The following is a 20,232-nucleotide window of genomic DNA, read 5'->3' as shown; positions in this document are numbered from 1 at the left end:
TCCACTGGGGCCATCAGGAGAAAGTTAAATCRCCAAGGAGGGGGCGCCCCAAGCGTGGCTGCGGGGCAAAGGCCCTGTTCCTGGGGCCGTGCTGCGGAAATCAGGCGCTGGAATTGCGCGGCACCCCAGCCCCCGCTGCTGCCAGCGCCGACCCCCGCCCCGGGGCCCCGTCCGACGCCGCCACTCCGCGCAGCGCCTGACGGAAACTCCCGTCCCCCTCGGACAAACTCTGCCTCCGCCCGGCGCTTGTGGCGGGGCGGGCGGTGCGAGGGGCCGGTGGCGAGCGCGGGGCGCCCTTCTGGGCGGGGGTGAGGCGCCTCCCGTCTCCAGTGCRGGAACGCCGAGCGCTGCCGGGCTCGCCTGGCCGGCAGCCACACAAAGCGTGGCTCTCCCCTCCCTTTGTCTGCGTGGCTTTGTCTCCTCCGTCCCCTCCCCGCCGCGGGCCGGGACTTCCCCCCAGCCCCCCCGCCTGCGGCCGCCGCGCTTCCAACCCCCCCCTCCCTTTTGTGCCACCTGCGTGCCGTGGGAACGGCCGCTCGCCCAATCCCAATCCCGGTCCGGCCACGGCCACTCCGCCGGCGCCGAGCCCGCACAGGTGCAGGCGGGAGGCTGCGGGGAGCGCGCCGTCCGCGCACGGGGCTGGTCCCGCCGCCGCCTCCCCTCAGCAGCGCTTCGCCCGGGCGCGAGGAGCGGAGCGAGGCAGCGGCGCGCGCCGCTCCGCATGCAAGGCAGAGAGCGCGCGCGTCGGGGGAGGTGGAGGGGAGGGCGAGCGCGCGCGCGCGCGGGCGGGGCCCGGCGATATAACCCTTGCGCAGCTGCCTGGGAGACCCCGGGTTTTGGGGCTGCGCCAGCGCGCGCGGCGGCGCCTCCTCCTCCTCCTCCTCCTCGCTTCCCTCTCCCCCCGCTCCGCTCCCGCCCGCCCTCCGCCCGCCCCCCCCGCGCGGAGTGGAAGGGGCCGGGGCTGGTGCCAGCAGCAGCAGCAGCAGCGGCGTGAGCGCTCGAGCGGCCGCCATTTTACGCCAGCTCCAGCAGCAGCACTGCCCGGACACACCGCCGCGGGAGCGCGGAACGGGGGCAGCGCCTCAGCACGCCGAGCCGCGACCCGCGCCCCGAGAGACCCTTCGCACACGGCGGTTCTCCCCCCGCAGACACACACAGGTCAGGGCGGCCGGGCGCCGACGGGGTGGGAGCGGGCCGGGTGGCAGAGCGGGCTGAGGCGGCGGAGGGCGGGAGGCGCACGCTGGGGCCCTGCAGCGCTCTGAGGCCGGGGCGCTCCGCGATGGGTGGAGGAGCAGCTGGCGCTGCCTTCGTGGCCGCCACTGTCGGGCGGCTGGGGGGCGGCCGGGCCGGTGCCGGGCCCCGGCGTGGCTGCGGCCGGGGCACCACCCGAGCCGGGCCGGMGCGGGGCGCGTGGCTCCCGCCTTATTGTCCCGCCGGCCCCGCCGCTCCATTCATTGCCCGTGAGGGGCAGGGGGCGAACCGCTGCCTCGGTGCCCGGCGTGTGCGCSGGGAGCGGGGCCGCCCGGGTTTGGCGTGTCCCCGGTCACGTCGGGAGGCGGTGGGCGATGGGTAGCGGTGTTTCGTGGCTGGGAAACCGGGCCTTGCATTGTTCCGGGCAGGAGTGTGGCCGGGGGGTGGCGACGGGGCCGGGAGGCAGCGCGAGCTCCTGGCCGGGTGGTGAAATCGGGCCCGGGGTTTTGCAACCCGCTCTCCGGGGGGAATAGGGTGAGAGGTGGGGAATGGCCGGGGCTCGGGGCGCGGGGGAGCCGCTCCTCCCGCGGGAGTGTGGCGGGGAGGGGGGGAAGTCGGTCACTGGAGGAAGTTGTAGGACATCTGAACGCGCGGAGCACGTGTTTCCATCGGGCTCATGGCCGCCGCCGCCGTGGGTGGGTGCGGGCTGGGAAGAGCGCTTTGTTCCTCTCGCTTGCCCGGCCGGCACCGAAGTGGAGGCGGGAAGGGATCCCGGCCGCGCCCGGGGCCCGGAGAGGCGGCGTGCGCCGAGGGGCAGCGAGTTTGCAGCGGGCGGTGGAGGCGGCAGCGGGTGTCAGTGACGGTATTGCGGTGCATGTGGCAGGTTTGCTTGTCCTCCCACCSCCGCTGTTGCCTTTTTGCTCCATTTCTAACTTGTTCAGAGTGTCTTAGGGAGTGTTTTAGAGAGACAGAGAGAGGGGAGGTGAGTCAGTAGTCTGGCTGGGTTGTGTAAAACCTGCAGTGAAAGCTACCCCACCCCCCCTAGGCAGTGGTGTTAGGGCTTTCCTTTGTGTTAGTGCTTCTTTTGAGGAATTTCCTGTGCCTTGCAAAACTAAAAAAAAAAAAAAAAAAAGTATCGGAGCGGTCATCTGCTATTTTTAATAATTTTTTTTCCATTACTTTCAAAGAATAGGTCAGTTTGTTCATGTATTGTCACTTGCGTTGTTCTGCCTGGAGATATATTTAGCTTAATTTTGATGATTATTGCATTTGAACAGATATCTGGGAACATGGCTACTGAACATGTTAATGGGAATGGTACTGAAGAGCCCATGGATACTTCTGCTGCAGTYACCCATTCTGAGCATTTCCAGACATTGCTTGATGCTGGTTTACCACAGAAAGTTGCTGAAAAACTAGATGAAATTTACGTCGCAGGTAAGACCTAAGACTTGCAAAACTATGCATACAAKATTTTATTGGATTCTGCTGTCTTTGGATTAAAAGAGCAACTTTTTGTGGTTTCCAAAAGTATGGGAACTGCAGTCTTGCTAAAATCTGGAAGTTTTACATTGAGTTTTACTTTAATTTATTGTAGTATTTTTCAGAGGAAAATCCCAGGCTACTTGGTCTGAGGGGTGGGAAGCAGTGTGCAGGTGACCAGAGCAACAGCTGGAATAGGCAACAGATGATTTTTAGGAGGAGCAGGTGATGTGGTCTGTGTGCATTTTTTTCAGTAATTGTAAGAAACTAAAGCCTTGGTATGCATCTTCTCATGTAAGTGATACTTCCTGACATGATTGGTAGGCTCATGGATGCAGGAGTTCCTGTGTTGGTTTTCTCAAATGTAATAGCTAGCATTTTTTAAGCTTGATTTTTGGATCGTGATAATTCCTAGTGTTGCAGCTTATTTGTATTTAAAGTCTTCTAAAAACGTGCCAAGGTACCATTGCTGGGTGAGCTAAGTCAGGCTTTGATAGGTTCTGACAGACTCCTCTGAATTCAGCTTCAGGATTTTGAAATTAAACTTGGTCTGTGTAATATCTGGATTTCTTAGAAGTCTAATAAAYTCATAAATGTAGTAACTTTTACTCTGAATCTTATCTCCTTTTGTTTTTAATTTAAGAATTATATACCCTTAAATATTTAACTTCAAATGAACTAAGTGGTTTTTTAGGTATAGTAACTTTCTTTAATCAGTAATCAGTTTGGAGGTCACTGAAATATGTTACGAATGTTGCATTAGGTTTTACAAAAATTACTGCCCAAATATAATTAGTATTTTTTTTTCTTTCTTCTAGGGCTAGTTGCACATAGTGATCTAGATGAAAGAGCTATCGAAGCTTTAAAGGAATTCAACGAAGAAGGTGCACTGGCAGTGCTTCAACAGTTTAAAGACAGTGATCTGTCACACGTTCAGGTAATATTAAGCAATTTACAATATAGTTACTGGGGGATAAACTGGGTAAAAGTTTTCTGGGAAAAGGTCTGGTTGAATCTTCAGTGATCCATGTGTGATATGTGAAATGAACACTGTATTAGTTCAAGGTAAAATGAGATTTCAGCTTGTTGTGTTTTCAGAACTGAAGATTATATCTTTTGCAGAACAAAAGTGCCTTTTTATGTGGAGTCATGAAGACATACAGGCAGAGGGAAAAACAGGGGACCAAGGTGGCAGATTCTAGCAAAGGACCAGATGAGGCAAAAATTAAGGTATGCCCATAGAAACAAGAGTTACAATGTCTGCTTTTTGTTTGTTTTTCGGAGCATCTATTTTAGTTACCTTGATTGTTTTGGAACTTCGCTTTTTTTAAAAAGGCTATTACAGATTATTTGTCATGGTTGAAAGTTGTCACTTGCAGTTTTGTCTTGCACTTCTTCCTTTTCAGGAAGGAAGTTAGTATATTAACATATTAATTCTAGAACGGAGTATAAAAAAGTGAAAAAGATTTCATAGCTTGCTGTGTGTCTTAGTAAGACAGTTGCTTYATTTCACCGTTAAAAGTTTGTGTGAACTTTTCAGCATAGTTCAAAATGCGTAAGTTTAGCCACTGCTGATTGTTTTTTGTGTTGTTTTTTATGTTGTTATTTCCACCCCGCCCCCTTAGTTCAGATTTAAAGCACCTCCACAATAGGGAGGAGATGCAATMTGTGTTTTCAGACACATGGTAATGCATTTGGGATTTAGCCCATTTCTTATGACATAATCACTGTGCTCATAAACTGTACCCCAAACTGTTTTAATAAGGGATAAATTATTTCTTTTACCATGTTTGCTGCTAGCAAGAGGGTCCTGTCTTAAGAGTTAGGTGCACAATTATTTATTTTAAAATACTGCGATTACCAACTTTACCAAAGCTTAAGGGAAAGAAAGCCATCTAAGCAGGTTTAAGTGGTGTTGTAAAAAAATCCAGAAAATCTTTCTACTTTGACAATTCATRTATAAAGTATGAAGTGACTACTACAAATAACTAGAAAATCTTTTTTTCTCTTGACTTTGGGGCTGGCATCCCATTCATTACAATTTTTWAAAAATCCTGGTAGTTTTTGTCACTGCCACATGAAACAACAATATGAGGACTTGGTTAATAACTTCAAGTAGCATGGCTTTTACTGCTGATGGCTATAGCATTTAAAATAACTGCAATTTTCTGGTTGTGAAATTGTGAACTCTTGACTATAATTGGGCTTGTTTAATATGCAGTTTCTTTGTGTGTAGAGTTGATTTGTCTTTGTACAAAATTATTAAGAAAGACTTAATTTCAGACTCGTATTTCTCATGTGTTTGCATACTGAATTTCATCTAGCATTTTAAATTGGTAGTATGTCTGTAACTATACCTGACCATATCTGTAACTGTATGCAGTAATTTTGGTGAGGGTTAGTTGTCCTGGGATCCTGTATGAGCCCATATGGAATTTGAAGGGGGGATGATAAGAGGAAGGAAGTAGTACTACCACTTTCGTAGTTGGGTACCTGAAGCTGTCTGTGCAGTGTTCCAGGGGTGTAAGCACTTAAACATGTGTTCTTTAACTTCACACTTATGAGTAATCTCATTAAGTGCAGGGAACTCTTGTGCATAAATGTCTACAGGATTGGACATGCCAAAACAAGAAGTGGCTCAGACTAAGATCTTTCTAATTAAAGGGAAGCTCACTAGTCTATTACTTGACGCTTGCTTTTTTTTTTTTTTGGGGGGGGGGGTATGAAAATAAAGGAATTTGGAAAGCTAGATATGAATTTCTGATTCTCTAGCAGARTTCCTTTACCTAATCTGTTAATTGTTTTGCAAGTTTCTTGTTGAAGTACTAGCAATAAGTTTGTTTGTGGGAGCTTCAAAGCAGTACAGTTTAAAAGGAATTATAACCATATCTGTCTGTGAATGAAGTGCAGATCCAGTTGCTCAATTTGTATGTGATTTTAAAATTTTAAGTTTCTTTCTTGAAGGCACTGTTGGAGAGAACCGGCTACACTCTTGATGTGACTACTGGACAGAGGAAGTATGGTGGACCTCCTCCAGAGTCTGTATATTCAGGACAACAACCTTCTGTTGGTACAGAGGTAAGAAGGAGAAGATGTTTATGCACATGTAGACTTACTCATTGGAAATATTTTTTATAAACAGTGCTTTGTATGTTTGTTGTAGATATTTGTGGGCAAGATTCCGAGGGACTTGTTTGAAGATGAGCTTGTTCCATTATTTGAGAAAGCTGGACCTATATGGGATCTCCGCTTAATGATGGATCCACTAACTGGTCTAAACAGAGGATATGCTTTTGTCACTTTTTGTACTAAAGAGGCAGCTCAGGAAGCTGTTAAACTGGTAAGTTTTCTTGAATTTTTTTTCTTTTTTTATCAAAGACCACTGACTGAGAAGCAGTTGTCAAGGTCCTAGTGCTTAAATGCTTAAGGTGAAACTGTTATTGTTAGATTACTTCATAAATATCCACTGGATACTAAATTTATTTCCAGATAGCATATAAATTTTAAATGACTGCATTAGGGACAGGGGAGATAAAGAAGCTGATGGACTGCTATTTGATCCAGTTAGATGAGCCTTTATTATTAACCAAAGTTCTATTAGCAGTAATGACTTCTGAGCTGTTTGCATCTGCACGAGTTCTGGAGAGCAATGGTGTTGGGGTTGCTGTGGTACAAGGGCAGCTCTGGTCAGAGTGTCTGTGACTCCTGGTGTACTTCTGCACCAGCAGGGGGCCCATGCTGAAAAAGTGCTTCAAAGTCACAGAATTTCATAAGGTGCTTCARATGGGGAAAAAATGTCTCTTGAGCATTGAAGGTCTTTTTCTGTTTGCTCCGTCTGATAGGAAAACATCATAAATCCTGCCAGCTTGAAAGAGCATTTCCTCTGTTTTACACAGAGGTATGAAATAGTTTGATATAGAYTACTGCTAATAAGTTTTTCAGGTTTTATGCATGAAATACCCATCACTAAAAAACAGGGTGGGGAGAAACGGTATCAGTCCTCACACTGTGGCTTAATTTCCCCGTCTTGGGTAAATTTGAAATTCTTGAGCCTCTTACTACTACATTGATACAAGATCAGTGTGTGRTATGACTCCTAAGAGGGCTAACCATAAGCATTCTGAAGTGTGCAGATACTGTATTGCTATAGTAGGGCTGACGTACGTTGTTTTGTAATGGGGTATAGCTTAAACTAAGGTACCCTGTTGATATTAATGTAAGTCAATTGGTGGAGACAAATCAAGCTGAAAATGGGAATGTGTTTTGAGAAGGTACACAAATGTCTGTGAAAGTGCAAGTACAAAACCAATCTGGTATATGCWGTTTAACTTTCTAAGAAAGAACAGTGGATGTTCCAGTGTGCAGTCAAATGTACTGGGTATGACTGTGTGTTTTCTTTGTATTTGCATTGTCAGCCTARCTGTTCAGTGTGTGTGTGAACTCTTAGCAAGTTGTGCTTTTAAGAGTTAACTCTTAAAATTTAGCAAAATAGTGAATCAAATCACTTACGTTCTCAGAGGCATCTAGTAAATGAATAAAAAATATTCTGTTAAGTTGGATTTTGCCTAAAGCCAGCATGCTCTGAAAAGTCATTCGAGTCGTATTTCCATAAAAGTAACTTCAGATTCTAGCCTCAGTCTTCCACTAAATGATATAAGGGAAGGAGCTACTTGGTGTCCTTTTATGTCTGATGTTTGATATGCAGGAAAAAAACACACAGTGTTCTGTTTCTCAGTTAAATAGCCACTGAGGGTAATAGCTGAAATGTGTTGCAGTTGATGGGGCAGTCTTTCAACCTAAATTTATGCTGAACTCTTTGAAAGTTGGGTTAGTCTTAAGTTGGATCCTGGGACATSTGTCAATTTTTTTGGAGTGGTTCCAACCATAATTGTCTTGTTTGGTGTGTAAGTTCCCCAAGTTATCTGGAAGTAGTTTGTAGGAGTCTTAGCAAATTGTGGCTGTTGAACTCAGTTGAAAATTCTAAGTCTGTAACTTGTATTAGTTTAGCATGCATGGGAGAGACTTCTGAAAGAACTCTTCAAAATGCTGAACACTTCGTTCTTGCCATTTTCATAACCTATTATTTTAACAGGTAGTGTTATTTTTGATGCTATCTGTATTGTTCTGGTRTATAAACTTACTTCCCAGCTTTCTGGAGTCCTTGAGATAATGGTTCTTCTCTTATTTCTCATCCAAGAGGCTTTTCTTTTTTTTCCAGAACAGTATAGAAAAAGTAAGATTAAAAGTCTCTGAATTGTCTGGATGCTTCTGTTTAATAAGAGACAGCTATGTTTTTGTCAATACCCAAACTACAGCAGAGAATAAACTGACCTGTCTTCAGGCTGTTGGAGTTTGTGTAACATATTTTGCATACAATTTGTGTTTGTGTGGCCTGCTGTATGTATTTTCCACAGTCTGTATAACAACTTACGTAAAACTGAACTAAAACTTCTGGATACATAKAATGTTGACTTACTTTATTCATTAACGAGAAGAAATCTTGCAGTTTAAARGGTTGAAGTCTTGATTTTGTTTATGCATGTGCATTTTTAAAGCACTTACAATTAATTACTGTTCATATYTGTAATTCTTCTCAGTATCAGGCCATACTATCGCTCCATTTTTGTCTTGAACACAACCAGAACTATTTTGAAAACAATTTGGGGAATTCTCTCCTTTTTTTTATGTCCAGTACTTAATTCAGTGTGGTTAACTCTTGCTGRTTAAGTAGAAATGGCATCTCAGGTGTTTACACAAACATTCACTATCAAAGTATGATTTTTTTTTWAATCTCAGTCATTTTCCTCCCTGCTAACACGTTTACTTCGCTTTATACTGTTAAGAATTAGAACTCCAGTTGTGTTCTTTTGCATATATGTTCAATTCTCCTTCCTATTTCATAAGAAGTTGATAAAATTTTTTKAAATATTTTTGTAGATATGTACAGAATGAATATTTCTGAGGTGAGGCTTGTAGGAAAACATACTGAAAACTATTGAAGCTTTCAGTATATTTTTGACTAGAACAGGTGTGAGCTCGATCAAAGTGGAGGTACAGGTGGRTTACACAGATATGCCTCTTAAGCAGTTTGGCATCTATGCATAGAGGTACAACTTGCCATTTGTTCCTGAAAACAAATAAAAATTGGTGGTGAAAATTTGGTCAATAAAGTGACAAAACAGACCTTCTGCATACTTTGACTTGTTTGTGAGTAAGTTCTTACAGAAGTKAGGAAGAAAAATAAAAAACTGTTACTTTTTTCTAGAGGGTGGCAATCTCTCTGCTAGTGACTTTGGACATTGATTCCATGGTGACAGGAGAGGGAAGCAGTGTGCTGACATTGCTAATTTGGTAGCCTGACCGTTTTGGCACTTTACCCAGATCATGATCTGAGCCTTTTTATGTCTCATCTAAGTTTGCAGATGGTATGCGAATTATTTACCTAAAAATCACCAACTTGATGTTCAAGGACACCTAATGGGAGACTGTTTTCTTTGTGTTAAKAGAAACATTTTGTGAAAAATAGCAGTTAATACATTGTAGGATGAAAAAAATACTAGAAATTACTGTCAGTGGAATTGCAATGTGGTAGAATATGTTAATTTTACTTAGTTAATTTTACTGTCATACAACATACTGAGTTGTATGAGAAAATCTTTTTGGATTAGATGTATAGCCAAACTTCAGCTTARACTTAATCAGGAACAGTTGGATAATACATTCCATTATCCATATAGAATAGAATCTTTCATTTGGAAGGGAACTGCAGTGACCATCTAGTTCATYTGCCTGGTCACTTCATAGCTGACCAAAATTGTTGCTGTCATCTTGATCATCAAGGGCACTGTCCATATGCTTCTCTTGGACACTGACAGCATTGACCACCTCTCTAGGAAGCTGTTGTTTCATTGTTTGACCACCCTCCCTGTAAAAAAAGTTTCCTAATGTCAAGAAATGTTTCCTAGTGTACACTTCAGTTAATAATYACTTTCATAAACTAATGAACTGATAGATTCTTTAAAGGTGTTTCTTAAAAAGGTATTTTTTAAAGATACTATAACCTGTCTCTTTAATAACATGTATGTTTATTAGTTATGATAATATATATACAGTTCTCCTATGCAGCTGGTGCAGTTCCTACTGCAGTTTCCTATTTCAAAATCAACTACTGTTCTGCCATGTGGGCAGCAGATATGGAGATAGAAGTCTTTTGTTGTCTCCTGCTACATTTTGCGACATAATTAGTTGGGAGGSTGTCACTCCAGGTCCTTTTCGCATGTACGGTCCTTTTGGCTCAGTTTCGGTGCAGTTACCTGGCTTAGAAAATTTTCAGTGATGGAGTTTTTGTTTGCTCAARATAAATAAAACTAAACGTCTTCCCCTGGATTTCATTGCAGAAAAGCATGATAGGGTGGAGGATAACTTCCTTATGTAGTAAGATTTGCCACTGAGTACAGAGTAACTCGTAGAAAAAAAATAGCTAGATGGACTTCTGCAAATCTATCCTGTTATTAGTCAATGAGATGTTGACCACAAAATTCATTTTCTTAGCTAAAGAACTGTCTGTAGCAGGGTTTCCAGCTGGAAATCGGTTGATTTACCAGCAGTTGACCTTCCTGCTGCTTATTTGGATGATGCATGTCTGTCTGCATCTCTATGAAAGGCTTTTTTTTTTTTTTGTCAACAGATGCCTACGGTAATACTTTTTCTTTCCCCCTGCTAAACTGACTGACTTGTTCAGGGAGAAGCATTTGAAGAGAAGTCTTATGATTTCAAAGCAGTAGAAGGTTGTTCTTGCTGTTTACTGTGTGTCATCCCTATGCTTTGGAAAGTATTTGGCAATTGCTCTTGCACATTTTGCCGAGAAGACTTTATCATGGCTCTCTTCTTAATGGTAGAACTTGAGAAGGGAATCTGACTTCTCTTGCAATTTATGTCTTGTATTACACATAAATCAAGAATGTATAGATACAGCCTRTGGAGGAGAGTACATTTTTTTCTGCGTGTTTATGAAGGGAAAAGCTTTGACCTTGATGACTTGGGTGGTTCTATATGTAAACATCTCTAAAGAAACAAGTATTGAGAGAAGGAAGAATAATTGTTGGCTGACATTATGGAGATACCTTAGAAAACACGAGTATACTTCAGAATAGTTGAATACCCAACATAAAAATGTTTTAAACTGCAAAAATTTAATATATTGCTCAGTGCTCTGTTTTCAGAAGTTAAATATTTTGTATGCTGCTGTTGAAGGCAAGCAAAAATTACTTGTTACTGATGATTGTCCAATTATTTTTTCGTGCAGTACAACAACCATGAAATTCGCTCTGGAAAACACATTGGTGTGTGCATCTCTGTTGCCAATAATAGGCTTTTTGTTGGGTCTATTCCTAAGAGTAAAACCAAGGAGCAAATAGTTGAAGAATTCAGCAAAGTAACAGGTAAGTTAGTAACTAGATTTTGTAGAGCTGGAAAGTGTCAGATGTGGTCAGTGATGAGCTSTCTTCATCACCTTTTGGCTTATAGTTGAATGGTGCTGAAATGAAACCAAGACCACTCAGCATTTATCTCAACTTTGTGTTGGGGTTTGTTTGTTTTTTTTTAAAACTCTTGTGCTGAGGGCTGAGATAACTTGTAATGAGACTAGATGGGTGGTTTTACCTATAGAGTAAGTGTGTATTGTTTAAAAAAATCCATTCAAAGAAATTTGATTAAAAATTAATAATTTCAGTACTAATGGATGTTTCAAAACTGCTCAAGGCAAAACTGAAGCAAGCTGAAGAATTTAACTTGTTCTGTGCTTTAGAATAATCTTAAATTTTATGGAACTCTTTTTTTTTGATAATATGAACTTGGAAAGGTGATGTTTGTAAACTTTCTCTGTTATGGAGTGATATACTTCAGGTTCTTTGGAGCAATACACTTTTTAGGTATTGAAGTCATGCAGCTTTTATCTCTTAGACATGCATGGAAAAAATACACACTGGTAAGTGTTGTAACTTAGGGGCTTAAAATGAGAATTGACAAACCAAAACTTTTCRCTGCCCTTAACTCTCCTCCACCCAATTACAGAAAGGGTACTCTTCCATAGCTACAAAGACAACTGCTGCTTTATAGTGCACATCAATGGATTGAAAGCATAACAAATATTTTATTTAATTTCAGAGGGTCTTACAGATGTCATATTGTATCATCAGCCTGATGACAAGAAAAAGAACCGGGGTTTCTGCTTCCTTGAATATGAAGATCACAAAACTGCTGCTCAGGCCAGACGTAGGTTAATGAGTGGCAAAGTGAAAGTCTGGGGCAATGTTGTTACAGTGGAATGGGCTGATCCTATAGAAGACCCAGATCCTGAAGTCATGGCAAAGGTAATAAAGTTATAAGGGGCCACAGTACATTTTAAGTGCTGTCTTCCATATTAGGTATTTACTGGCATTAGCCAAAGATTCCTGCCTTCTTGACAGATGTTGTAGGTGAGATGATAAAACATGAATATACTCCAGAAATTATGTGGTTTTAAAAACTCTGTATGGCCTTATATTATTTTGTGCTCCCATGGCTGAGTAGGGTATGTAATTCTTGCCAAAATGGCGCCTAGGATGACATAGTTAATTTCTTACCTGAAAGTGATGGTGGTGACTCCTAGAGTTAAAACGGTTTTGTATCGTAGTATTTGGAGGGACAGAAATTGAGGTATGACAGAACAAGCCTTAATTCCTTTTAAACCTGGAACTGTATCACTTCAGCATTAGATCATATCAGTGYTCAAATGTACACAAATGTATTTTCAAAGTTGTCATTGGCTGTCAATTCTGAGAAATTAGGTAATTAGCTTGTATTTGGAACGCTACAGTTATTTTTAATTTGGGAGAGTTAATTGCTTTAAATACCTAGACCGGCGATATTTTGGATTTTGAATATTGAGGTGAAATTGAAGTCTGGACTGTTAATGTTTCGAAGTACATAGTAGCAGTTGTTTTATATACATGCGTGGTATTTTGCCAGAAACAAACTACCTGATTTTTTTTTTCTCCCCCATCAGATATTGCCCGACCCTGTCTTTTTCAGTTGTGTTGTGTAGCTGAGTTGTTTAATGGAAACTCCTAGCTAGCCATATCCTTATCTCTTTCTCTTTGCTTGCTTTTCGTCTGTGCTTTTACTCTCATCTGAGGCACGTCACTTGCTGGAGTCCTACTTTGATGGACCTAGTAAGATAGCTTGGCTGGGATCTCCTCTTTGGTGAGCCATAAGGGAAAATGGTTGGGGTGGGGGCTCATTTTAGGGAAAAAGCTGCTTTTGTAATACAGGTATTCCAGAAGCTTTTGGACTACCTTGTCTGCAGACTTTATTTTTCTTGCCCAGCATGATAGACTGTCAGCAGCAGGGAAGGAGTCTTGAAGGTCAAATTTGTGGAAGGTGGCATTTCCTAAATATGGCAGACTGTATGTTCAGTTTCCTGGCTCAAAAAAGAAGAGACCTAATCCACCAAACTGTTAAAATAAATGAGCAGGAATTTCTGCTGGCTTAACAGAATAGATGGAAAGGAAATGATCGGGTACATAATCAAGGATCTCCTAAATAAGTTTACAGATTTGGAGAGTGAAAGGCTATTGAAATTAAAGCTTAATTGTGGTTTGTCCCATTTACTGTTTTGAATRTGTTAATACCTTGTATTGTTCTGTATTTTAAATGGGACATGAAAAGAGAAGAAATATGGAAGTGAAGGGAAGAAATACAGAAAACATGGAGAAAATCAACTTGCATAATTCTAGTGCCACATGCCAAAGATAGGACATGGGCCTTGGGTTGGATATGTATTGAAAAGCGAGGCTGTATAAATAAGGATATGAAAAAGTAGAGAACGTCCAGCCTATGTCTGAAGACAGAAACTGAGATGATCATTGGTGTTGGACCTTGCTCACTGGCTGTGTCCCATAATTTATTCTTGCAACAAGTCTCTACTCCAGTCTTTCTTGGCCACCTGCTGTACCTGTAGAGAAAATGACTGTATCTGTCACTTCTCTAAATGTAAGGTTTACTTTCTCCTAAGAGAAAAGAGCAGCAGAGCTGCTGCTGCAGTCAGTAATCTCCTGGMTGTGAGCTGCAGGTTGGTTGTCATTGCTTCTGACTGCGGTCTATCCAGGGCAAAGGGAAAGCTATAGACSCATGTCATCTTCCACATTGCTATGGTAGAAGGCTCTGGAGGAAACTGTGACTGGAGGAGTAGGTTGTTTTATCAGAACAATCCCCTTGTCATCAGTTCTTCTGTGAAGACTGCTAGAAGAGCAAGTTCRTAAGAGCAAACTATAAGGAAGACAATTCACATATGTAGCCAGGTGGACAGTGTTCTGAATCTTGCAGAAGCAGCATGTGATTTCATTAATGTATGGACACCTACTGATTTAAATTTCTGAAATGTCTACTTGACTCTTTTTTCCTTTGTGCTTCTGGTAAAATGTGGGGAGTACTGTATGGGTAAATACTTATAATTTGAATGGGCTATTACCTTAAATACGAAGTAGTTTGAGCATGAGGGATGAAGCTAAATTCTCAAGCTAGATGTATGAGCTACAGGAGATGAGTGCTTGTACTAAAAGATCGAAATATAATTGGTCAAGGTATTGACTTCTTGGCCAAAGTGAACTTTTTTTCCAACTTCACAAGCGGCTGTGTTGATAAAATTGAATTTCTCCTAAGTGTCATTTTGTTGCCTCTTAACACCTGTAGTTGAGCTAAATTTGTTAATGTTTTACTTGATTTCTGTAGGATGGCTGAGGCTGCAGAGGACGTTCTGGAGTGGCAGGTTAAGCAGCTAAATAAAGTCTTTTGCTTGTGGCTGTCTGACAGATTACAGGACAAGAGACAGGGCTAGTAACCCTTGGAGAATGTGGCCTGAAGTGTTTGTGCTGTAGGTAAGAGGAGGAAAAGGAGCAGATCCCAGAAGTTTTGGGGGAGTCTAATCTTAAGCAGTTTTAAATGCGAATTCTGCCTTCAAAACAAAGTGCTGGTGCTGGGTATATTGCTTATTAGGAGTATTTATGGATTCTTGGTGTAATAAACTGAGTTTTAATGAAGTGGATATTTTTCTTTTYCCTTCCCTCCTTTTTTAGCTAGCTTAAGTGAAGTAAAAATGGGTTYATCTTCTCTCAACCTATGCTTTAACCTGCCTAATAGCTTTTACATCATGTTTGACTCATTCAGTTACACTTCTAATCAGTAACATGAGCAATGGTGTTAAAAATCAGCTGTTAGAGATTAATGGATTTGCATACACTGGGAAAATTTAAATTACTTTCTTATTTCTTAAAAAAAAACACTGTTAGTGCATCTTGTAAAAAATAGTGATTATTCTGACTAGGTTTTAATCATGTCAGTCATCATAGATTTATTAGTGAAGGTTGCTTAGGGTTCCTTATTACATTCTAGCTTTCATCCTTTTCTAAAGAACAAGGATATGGGACATTTGTTTAAAAGTTGTTGGTTTTGAAACACATGGATTACAACACAAAACTTCCTGTAATTATTTCCATGGAATAAGGTTAAGGTAGCAGTTAGGATATTTTACTGAAAATGGTTATTACATGCGGATTACAATAAATAAAAATTGCTCTTGCCATCAAGACATGTAGGAGAAGCTYAATACATAATAGGAAACAGCTTTTCTTGTGGAGGTGTTTATGACTTTTATGATATTCTTAAAAATCKGCATGAGTAACTGTTGCCAAAATCTAGAGTTGATGCTCTGGGTTAGATTCATAGTTTGAGTATCCCTTTCTCCAAATTCTGCATCCCATCCTAGTTCAGCTAGTGAGTGAGATAGATTTATGGAAGTCTGTCCTGTCTTTTTTTGTAACTTAATTACATAACAGTTCTTTTAAAAAGGGTGTCTGGATTTATTGAATTCCTGTATGTGGTGGGAGTAGAGTATAGTTCTGCTTCAAAAATTGAAGCATGCTTTCCTTGGTCCTCTCACACCTTGTGTTATTTGCGTTGACCTTCACTCAGTGGTGCTATGTGCAGTGTTCGCTTTATATTGTCAGCTAATTTGAAACCACTGGGAGCAGAGGTGGTGTAGGCAGAAGTTGCAGGTCTTGCAGCTGGTTGGCAGCTGCATTGTAGGCATGAAAGACTCAGCATTCCTTGGCAGTAGGAGATGATAAGACTGTCAGAGTGTGGTGCCAGCATGTGGAAGGAACTCTTCTCAACAAGTTGAAGAGTCTTGTAAATTCTGAGAGCTCATGGATGACATCATGTAAACATGCCAGTGTCCAGTCACTGAGTGCAGCCTTGTCATGGACACAAGGACTAATAYTTCAATACTGTTGAGTCACTAACCAGGCTGATTCCTGGTTTCCAGTGTACATTGTCTGCTATGTTAAATGAGGGTTTACTGTAAGTCTTTGTCAGACTGCTCTAGATTTTCCTTTATCATATGCAGTTGGTGATTGATGAAACTTTGTGTTGATTTAATCCATGTCAGGCAATTAATAAGGCATATATCAACCGTTGAAAGATTATCCACCTTTCTGATTTTAGAAACTTCCTAGCTGTCTTTGTGTMTCTTAAGAGCTGTATTGCGTGCTTTAGCGAGCCACAGGAGGAAATAAACTTGCAGTTTTTTGGAGGTGACTCTTCCTCAAGGGAACAGCAGTTTGACCTAYGAGAAGGTCTGAGGCTGAATGAGCAGTGTCAGCCTTAGTGTCCCCCTCTGTCTGCAATTCGGTCTTTGACCAGTGGCTTCAGGTCAATGAGTCCCCTCAGACAAGCACAGTCCTGACATTGGGTGTTTGGTGTAGCTATAGCGTAAGAACCACAAGTTAAGCTGCTTGAAAGCYGCAGGCCTGTCACCTCTGACCTAGATATTACAGTGATGACTGTTCTACAAGTAACTGAGCAAAAACCTGTCTAAACAATTAAATGTTTTGATGAGTTGTTTAGTGTGTAGCCAATTCTGGTTACCTTCTTTTAAGTTTGATAGAGTTCTGGGATCCTTTTAAACACTAACACAAATTGGATTGACTTTCAGGATACTAATACTTGCATAATCATGTTTGATAACAGAYTGAATATTTCTGTCAGGGAATTTTGGAGGTAACTCACGCTTTATGACTGTTTAAATATACATATTAATGTATCTGTATATAAAAAGCTGTASAGAAAATCTAATGTTTTCAGTACTGCCAATAGCATTAATTTGCAAAGCTTCATTTTATGTTTTGAAATTAGATAATACTTCTAAGTCCTTTTATTTTTCTTCCCCTTAGGTAAAAGTTTTGTTTGTACGCAATCTTGCCAATACTGTAACAGAGGAGATTCTAGAAAAGGCCTTCAGTCAATTTGGAAAGCTAGAACGAGTGAAGAAGCTAAAAGACTATGCTTTCATTCATTTTGATGAACGGGATGGTGCTGTAAAGGTAAGTGAGGAGGACTGTAACTCTGTGTGTGTGTGCACGTGTGTTGTAGGTAATGGTGTTAGAAGCTGTATGCTTCTTCAACTTGGAGAAAAACCTTTGTTTGGAGAAATGGTAACACATTATCACTGATAACTTTGTCCTCTCTGGGTGTCTCCTAGGATGATGCAATTCCAGCTTGAAAAGTAGATCTTAAATGCATCTATACTAAGTAATTCTGTTGATGAGCTTTTACCATTGGGTYGTTACCATTTGAAACTGAAGTACCAGAAGTTGAATGACTCTTCTCACCAAATTATTGTTAGAAATCTAATGCAGTTTCTCTAGGGCAGGTGATAAAATCTTAGGTAATGTTTCTATTTATTGTTCCAGGAATAAGCAGCTTTTTTTTTTGCCTTTTTTTTTTTTTTTTTTTTTTTTTTTTTTTTTTTTTTTTTTTTTTTTTTTTTTTTTTTTTTTTTTTTGGTGCTGGAAAGTTGAGTAATTGTCATTCCTGGATTTTTGCTGGCCCGGTCTTGATGTCATCTCTTGTTAGGGTGGGAAAGTGTAATTCCCCTCTTGCCTGTAGTATATCCGTTTTTTTAGTGTTCTATGGGCAAATGCAGGATACATGGGGATTCAGTTTTTTATGTATMCATATGCCTTAAAGCAGATGCTTAGGAAGATGATGGAAAGAGTCTTAGTAAGATATATATCCTGTCAAGGCTTAGCTATGTAGAGTCCCTAAAAGTGGTGGAATCTTTAGGATTTCTCTGCTCAAGATTAACTTGTAGCAATAGTACATGGCTGGGGGAGGAGTTGATGGTTTGCTGTTTTGCATTTTTTTGAGGAGAGGGTTTGGGTGGTGGTTGGGAGGTGTGGATTTGGGGAGGAATTGGGGTTTTTTTTGTGGTTGGTATGTTTGTTTTTTCCTTGTGATCAGAATGACACTTTAATTTTTAGCTTCTGGTTGGAAAAGAAAGTTATCCTTACTACAAGTAAAATAAAGAAATAGAAGAATATCCTGATCTCTAGCTTTAGTACTGTTTGCATRTGTGCTGACGTTAGGATTTTGTCATGGATTACAAAATGTGCACTTTCGGAGGACAGTTCTGTCACTTCATTAATTGTAACAGCTTGCAAAGATTGAAGCCTGTTTTCAGTTTTATGGGGAAGATTTCTGAACTGATACATGAAGTCCTGGGTTTGAGAGCCAAGTTTAGAGGAGGTGCATAACTGGAACCCATCATAYTATGTTGTCTGATTGCTTAAATTTTTTTTTTAGCTTTGTGTTGTTATTTTAGCTCAAGATAACATATTTAAAAATGCATACTCTAAAAGAATAAAATTAACTTCAGGTATGTTTGGAAGTATATTTAAAGTCTGGTTAATTCCTTCAGGCAATGGAAGAAATGAATGGCAAAGATTTAGAGGGAGAAAACATTGAAATTGTTTTTGCTAAGCCACCAGATCAAAAAAGAAAAGAACGGAAAGCTCAGAGACAAGCGGCTAAAAATCAGATGTAAGTGTAAATGCATGCACTTATGTTGTATTACTTCTGAAAGATGTGTACGCTCCTACCAAATTAGAAGATCTGGATGTTTTAGTAGATATACTGTAGTGTGTACAGGTTTTCTGGCTTCTCTGAATAATATTGGATTTATTTTTGTTTGCACAAAAAACCTAATAATGATTGTTCAGGAACAATCTTGCTCTGCTTACTGAGTATGAGAGCACTGGAGGAACTGTTTGAAGGTCATGAAACATACATGCTTTTCACTCTTTATTCTAAATTTCCCTGTACAGCAGTGATGTATCTCATGGATGAAGTTAGCAAGGTGTGTTTCTCTCAGCAGGCTTGGTAGTATTCATACAGCACCCCCTGTTTAGTTAAGTAACCCTCTCGAAGGAGATCTTGATACTCTTTCTTGCCACATCTGCCCACAAAGCTTATGAACTCTACTGATAGAGATCTTGCTAGTAAATGCTGAGCATGGTTTTAAAAAAAAACAATGAAAAAGAAAAAGAAACAGTTTCTTGCTGGTGTGTTCTGCTTAATGTTCTCATGTGTTTTTCGTCTTGGATATTTTCCTGCTTTCTTAACCATATTCCCTCCCCCACCTTATTTCCAAAAATAACTTGGAAGTGCTGTTGTGCAGCATCCAAGAAGATGGAATAGTGAGGTTGCAGAATTAATAGAGATCTCCACATGGTGACCTACTGAACACATGGARTTGGTTATGTTAGCCCTGCTTATAGTTCTTGTAACTTTATTAGCCCTTTTGTTCTTGCATGGGCATCTGGYGTTACTGTAAGAAATKATTTTTTTCTTTTTTTTTKGATTCTCTTCTGTGCCAGGCAGACTTTTGSTGGTCTGCTTAAATCTCTTGCTGATACGACTGTACTTCCTGCTGTGTATTCTGCATCTTGGCAATGCCACCATAAATACCTGTTCATTTCATTAAAATGTAGAAGGCTGTTGAAAGTGGCACAGTTTCCCTCTCAATACAGGCAGTTGTTGGCATGGTTGTGTTGTCTCTGATTGGAGATAAGCTTTCTCTCATTGAATTTGAGTARTCCCAAAAAAACATTCTCACTGCAGTATACAAACAGATTTGTTARCTCAGTATTCAGGATCTAATAATGGCCTGTCTCCAGTGATGAAAAGGAAGATTTTTTTAAAATGAACTTGATTGGTTATAATGCTGTGTGATTCCTTCTCCCTCCCAGTTCTTAACTGCATATTATTGTATACCCAGTTTTATTACTTTGGGATAGCATGCATGTATTKGTAACACTGGAAGTATTCTGTCATGTGTCATCTCTAATATTAATGTGCTGTATATTATCTGCACCTCTGCTGCTTTTGTTGTTTAAGATGTGCATGTCTCATTTGTGGAGGTGGGTACAGTAGGACTGCCTCTTGTTCCTCTARGCARAGGTATGGTAGTGCCACTTGTGCAGTAGTTATTCTATTTGGGAATTCTCTGTGTTGCTTTGTTTTTCTGAGCTGTTAAGGCAGTAGGAAAGCAGCAGGTTTGATTAACTCTAGGCATTTTCTGGTTCTGAATATACTGTTCATTAATGAATTTTAAGGGCTTTTAATTTTGCTAGGATTTCAAAAGATGTGGGAATAGAAGGATATGTATGTTTTTAAGTCAGTATC

At 41.0% G+C, this 20,232-nt stretch overlaps 1 protein-coding gene across 5 annotated transcripts in view; it reads left to right on the top strand.

The window, feature by feature from the left end:
* The first annotated feature begins 895 nt into the window (after positions 1–895).
* Positions 896–20,232, top strand: part of SYNCRIP (synaptotagmin binding cytoplasmic RNA interacting protein) — a 26,822-nt gene continuing 7,485 nt past the window's right edge. For 4 of the 5 annotated variants that reach the window (XM_057369830.1, XM_057369822.1, XM_057369813.1 and 1 more), the window contains exons 1-10: positions 1,099–1,158; positions 2,469–2,628; positions 3,492–3,610; positions 3,796–3,903; positions 5,638–5,751; positions 5,837–6,013; positions 10,979–11,114; positions 11,839–12,044; positions 16,941–17,090; positions 18,467–18,588. In XM_057369830.1, the coding sequence (XP_057225813.1) occupies positions 2,481–2,628; positions 3,492–3,610; positions 3,796–3,903; positions 5,638–5,751; positions 5,837–6,013; positions 10,979–11,114; positions 11,839–12,044; positions 16,941–17,090; positions 18,467–18,588 (1,280 nt within the window). In that variant the 5' untranslated portion in view covers positions 1,099–1,158; positions 2,469–2,480. Of the gene's footprint in view, positions 1,159–2,468; positions 2,629–3,491; positions 3,611–3,795; positions 3,904–5,637; positions 5,752–5,836; positions 6,014–10,978; positions 11,115–11,838; positions 12,045–16,940; positions 17,091–18,466; positions 18,589–20,232 lie in introns of all 5 variants that reach the window. The other variant, XM_057369838.1, reaches the window with a different exon arrangement.

This window comes from Malurus melanocephalus, unplaced genomic scaffold (assembly GCF_030028575.1).
Source record: "Malurus melanocephalus ecotype Western Australia unplaced genomic scaffold, MMel_1.1 scaffold_4, whole genome shotgun sequence".
In the NCBI taxonomy this organism is placed as follows: Eukaryota; Metazoa; Chordata; class Aves; order Passeriformes; family Maluridae; genus Malurus; species Malurus melanocephalus.
This window is presented reverse-complemented; position numbering and strand designations above follow the sequence as displayed.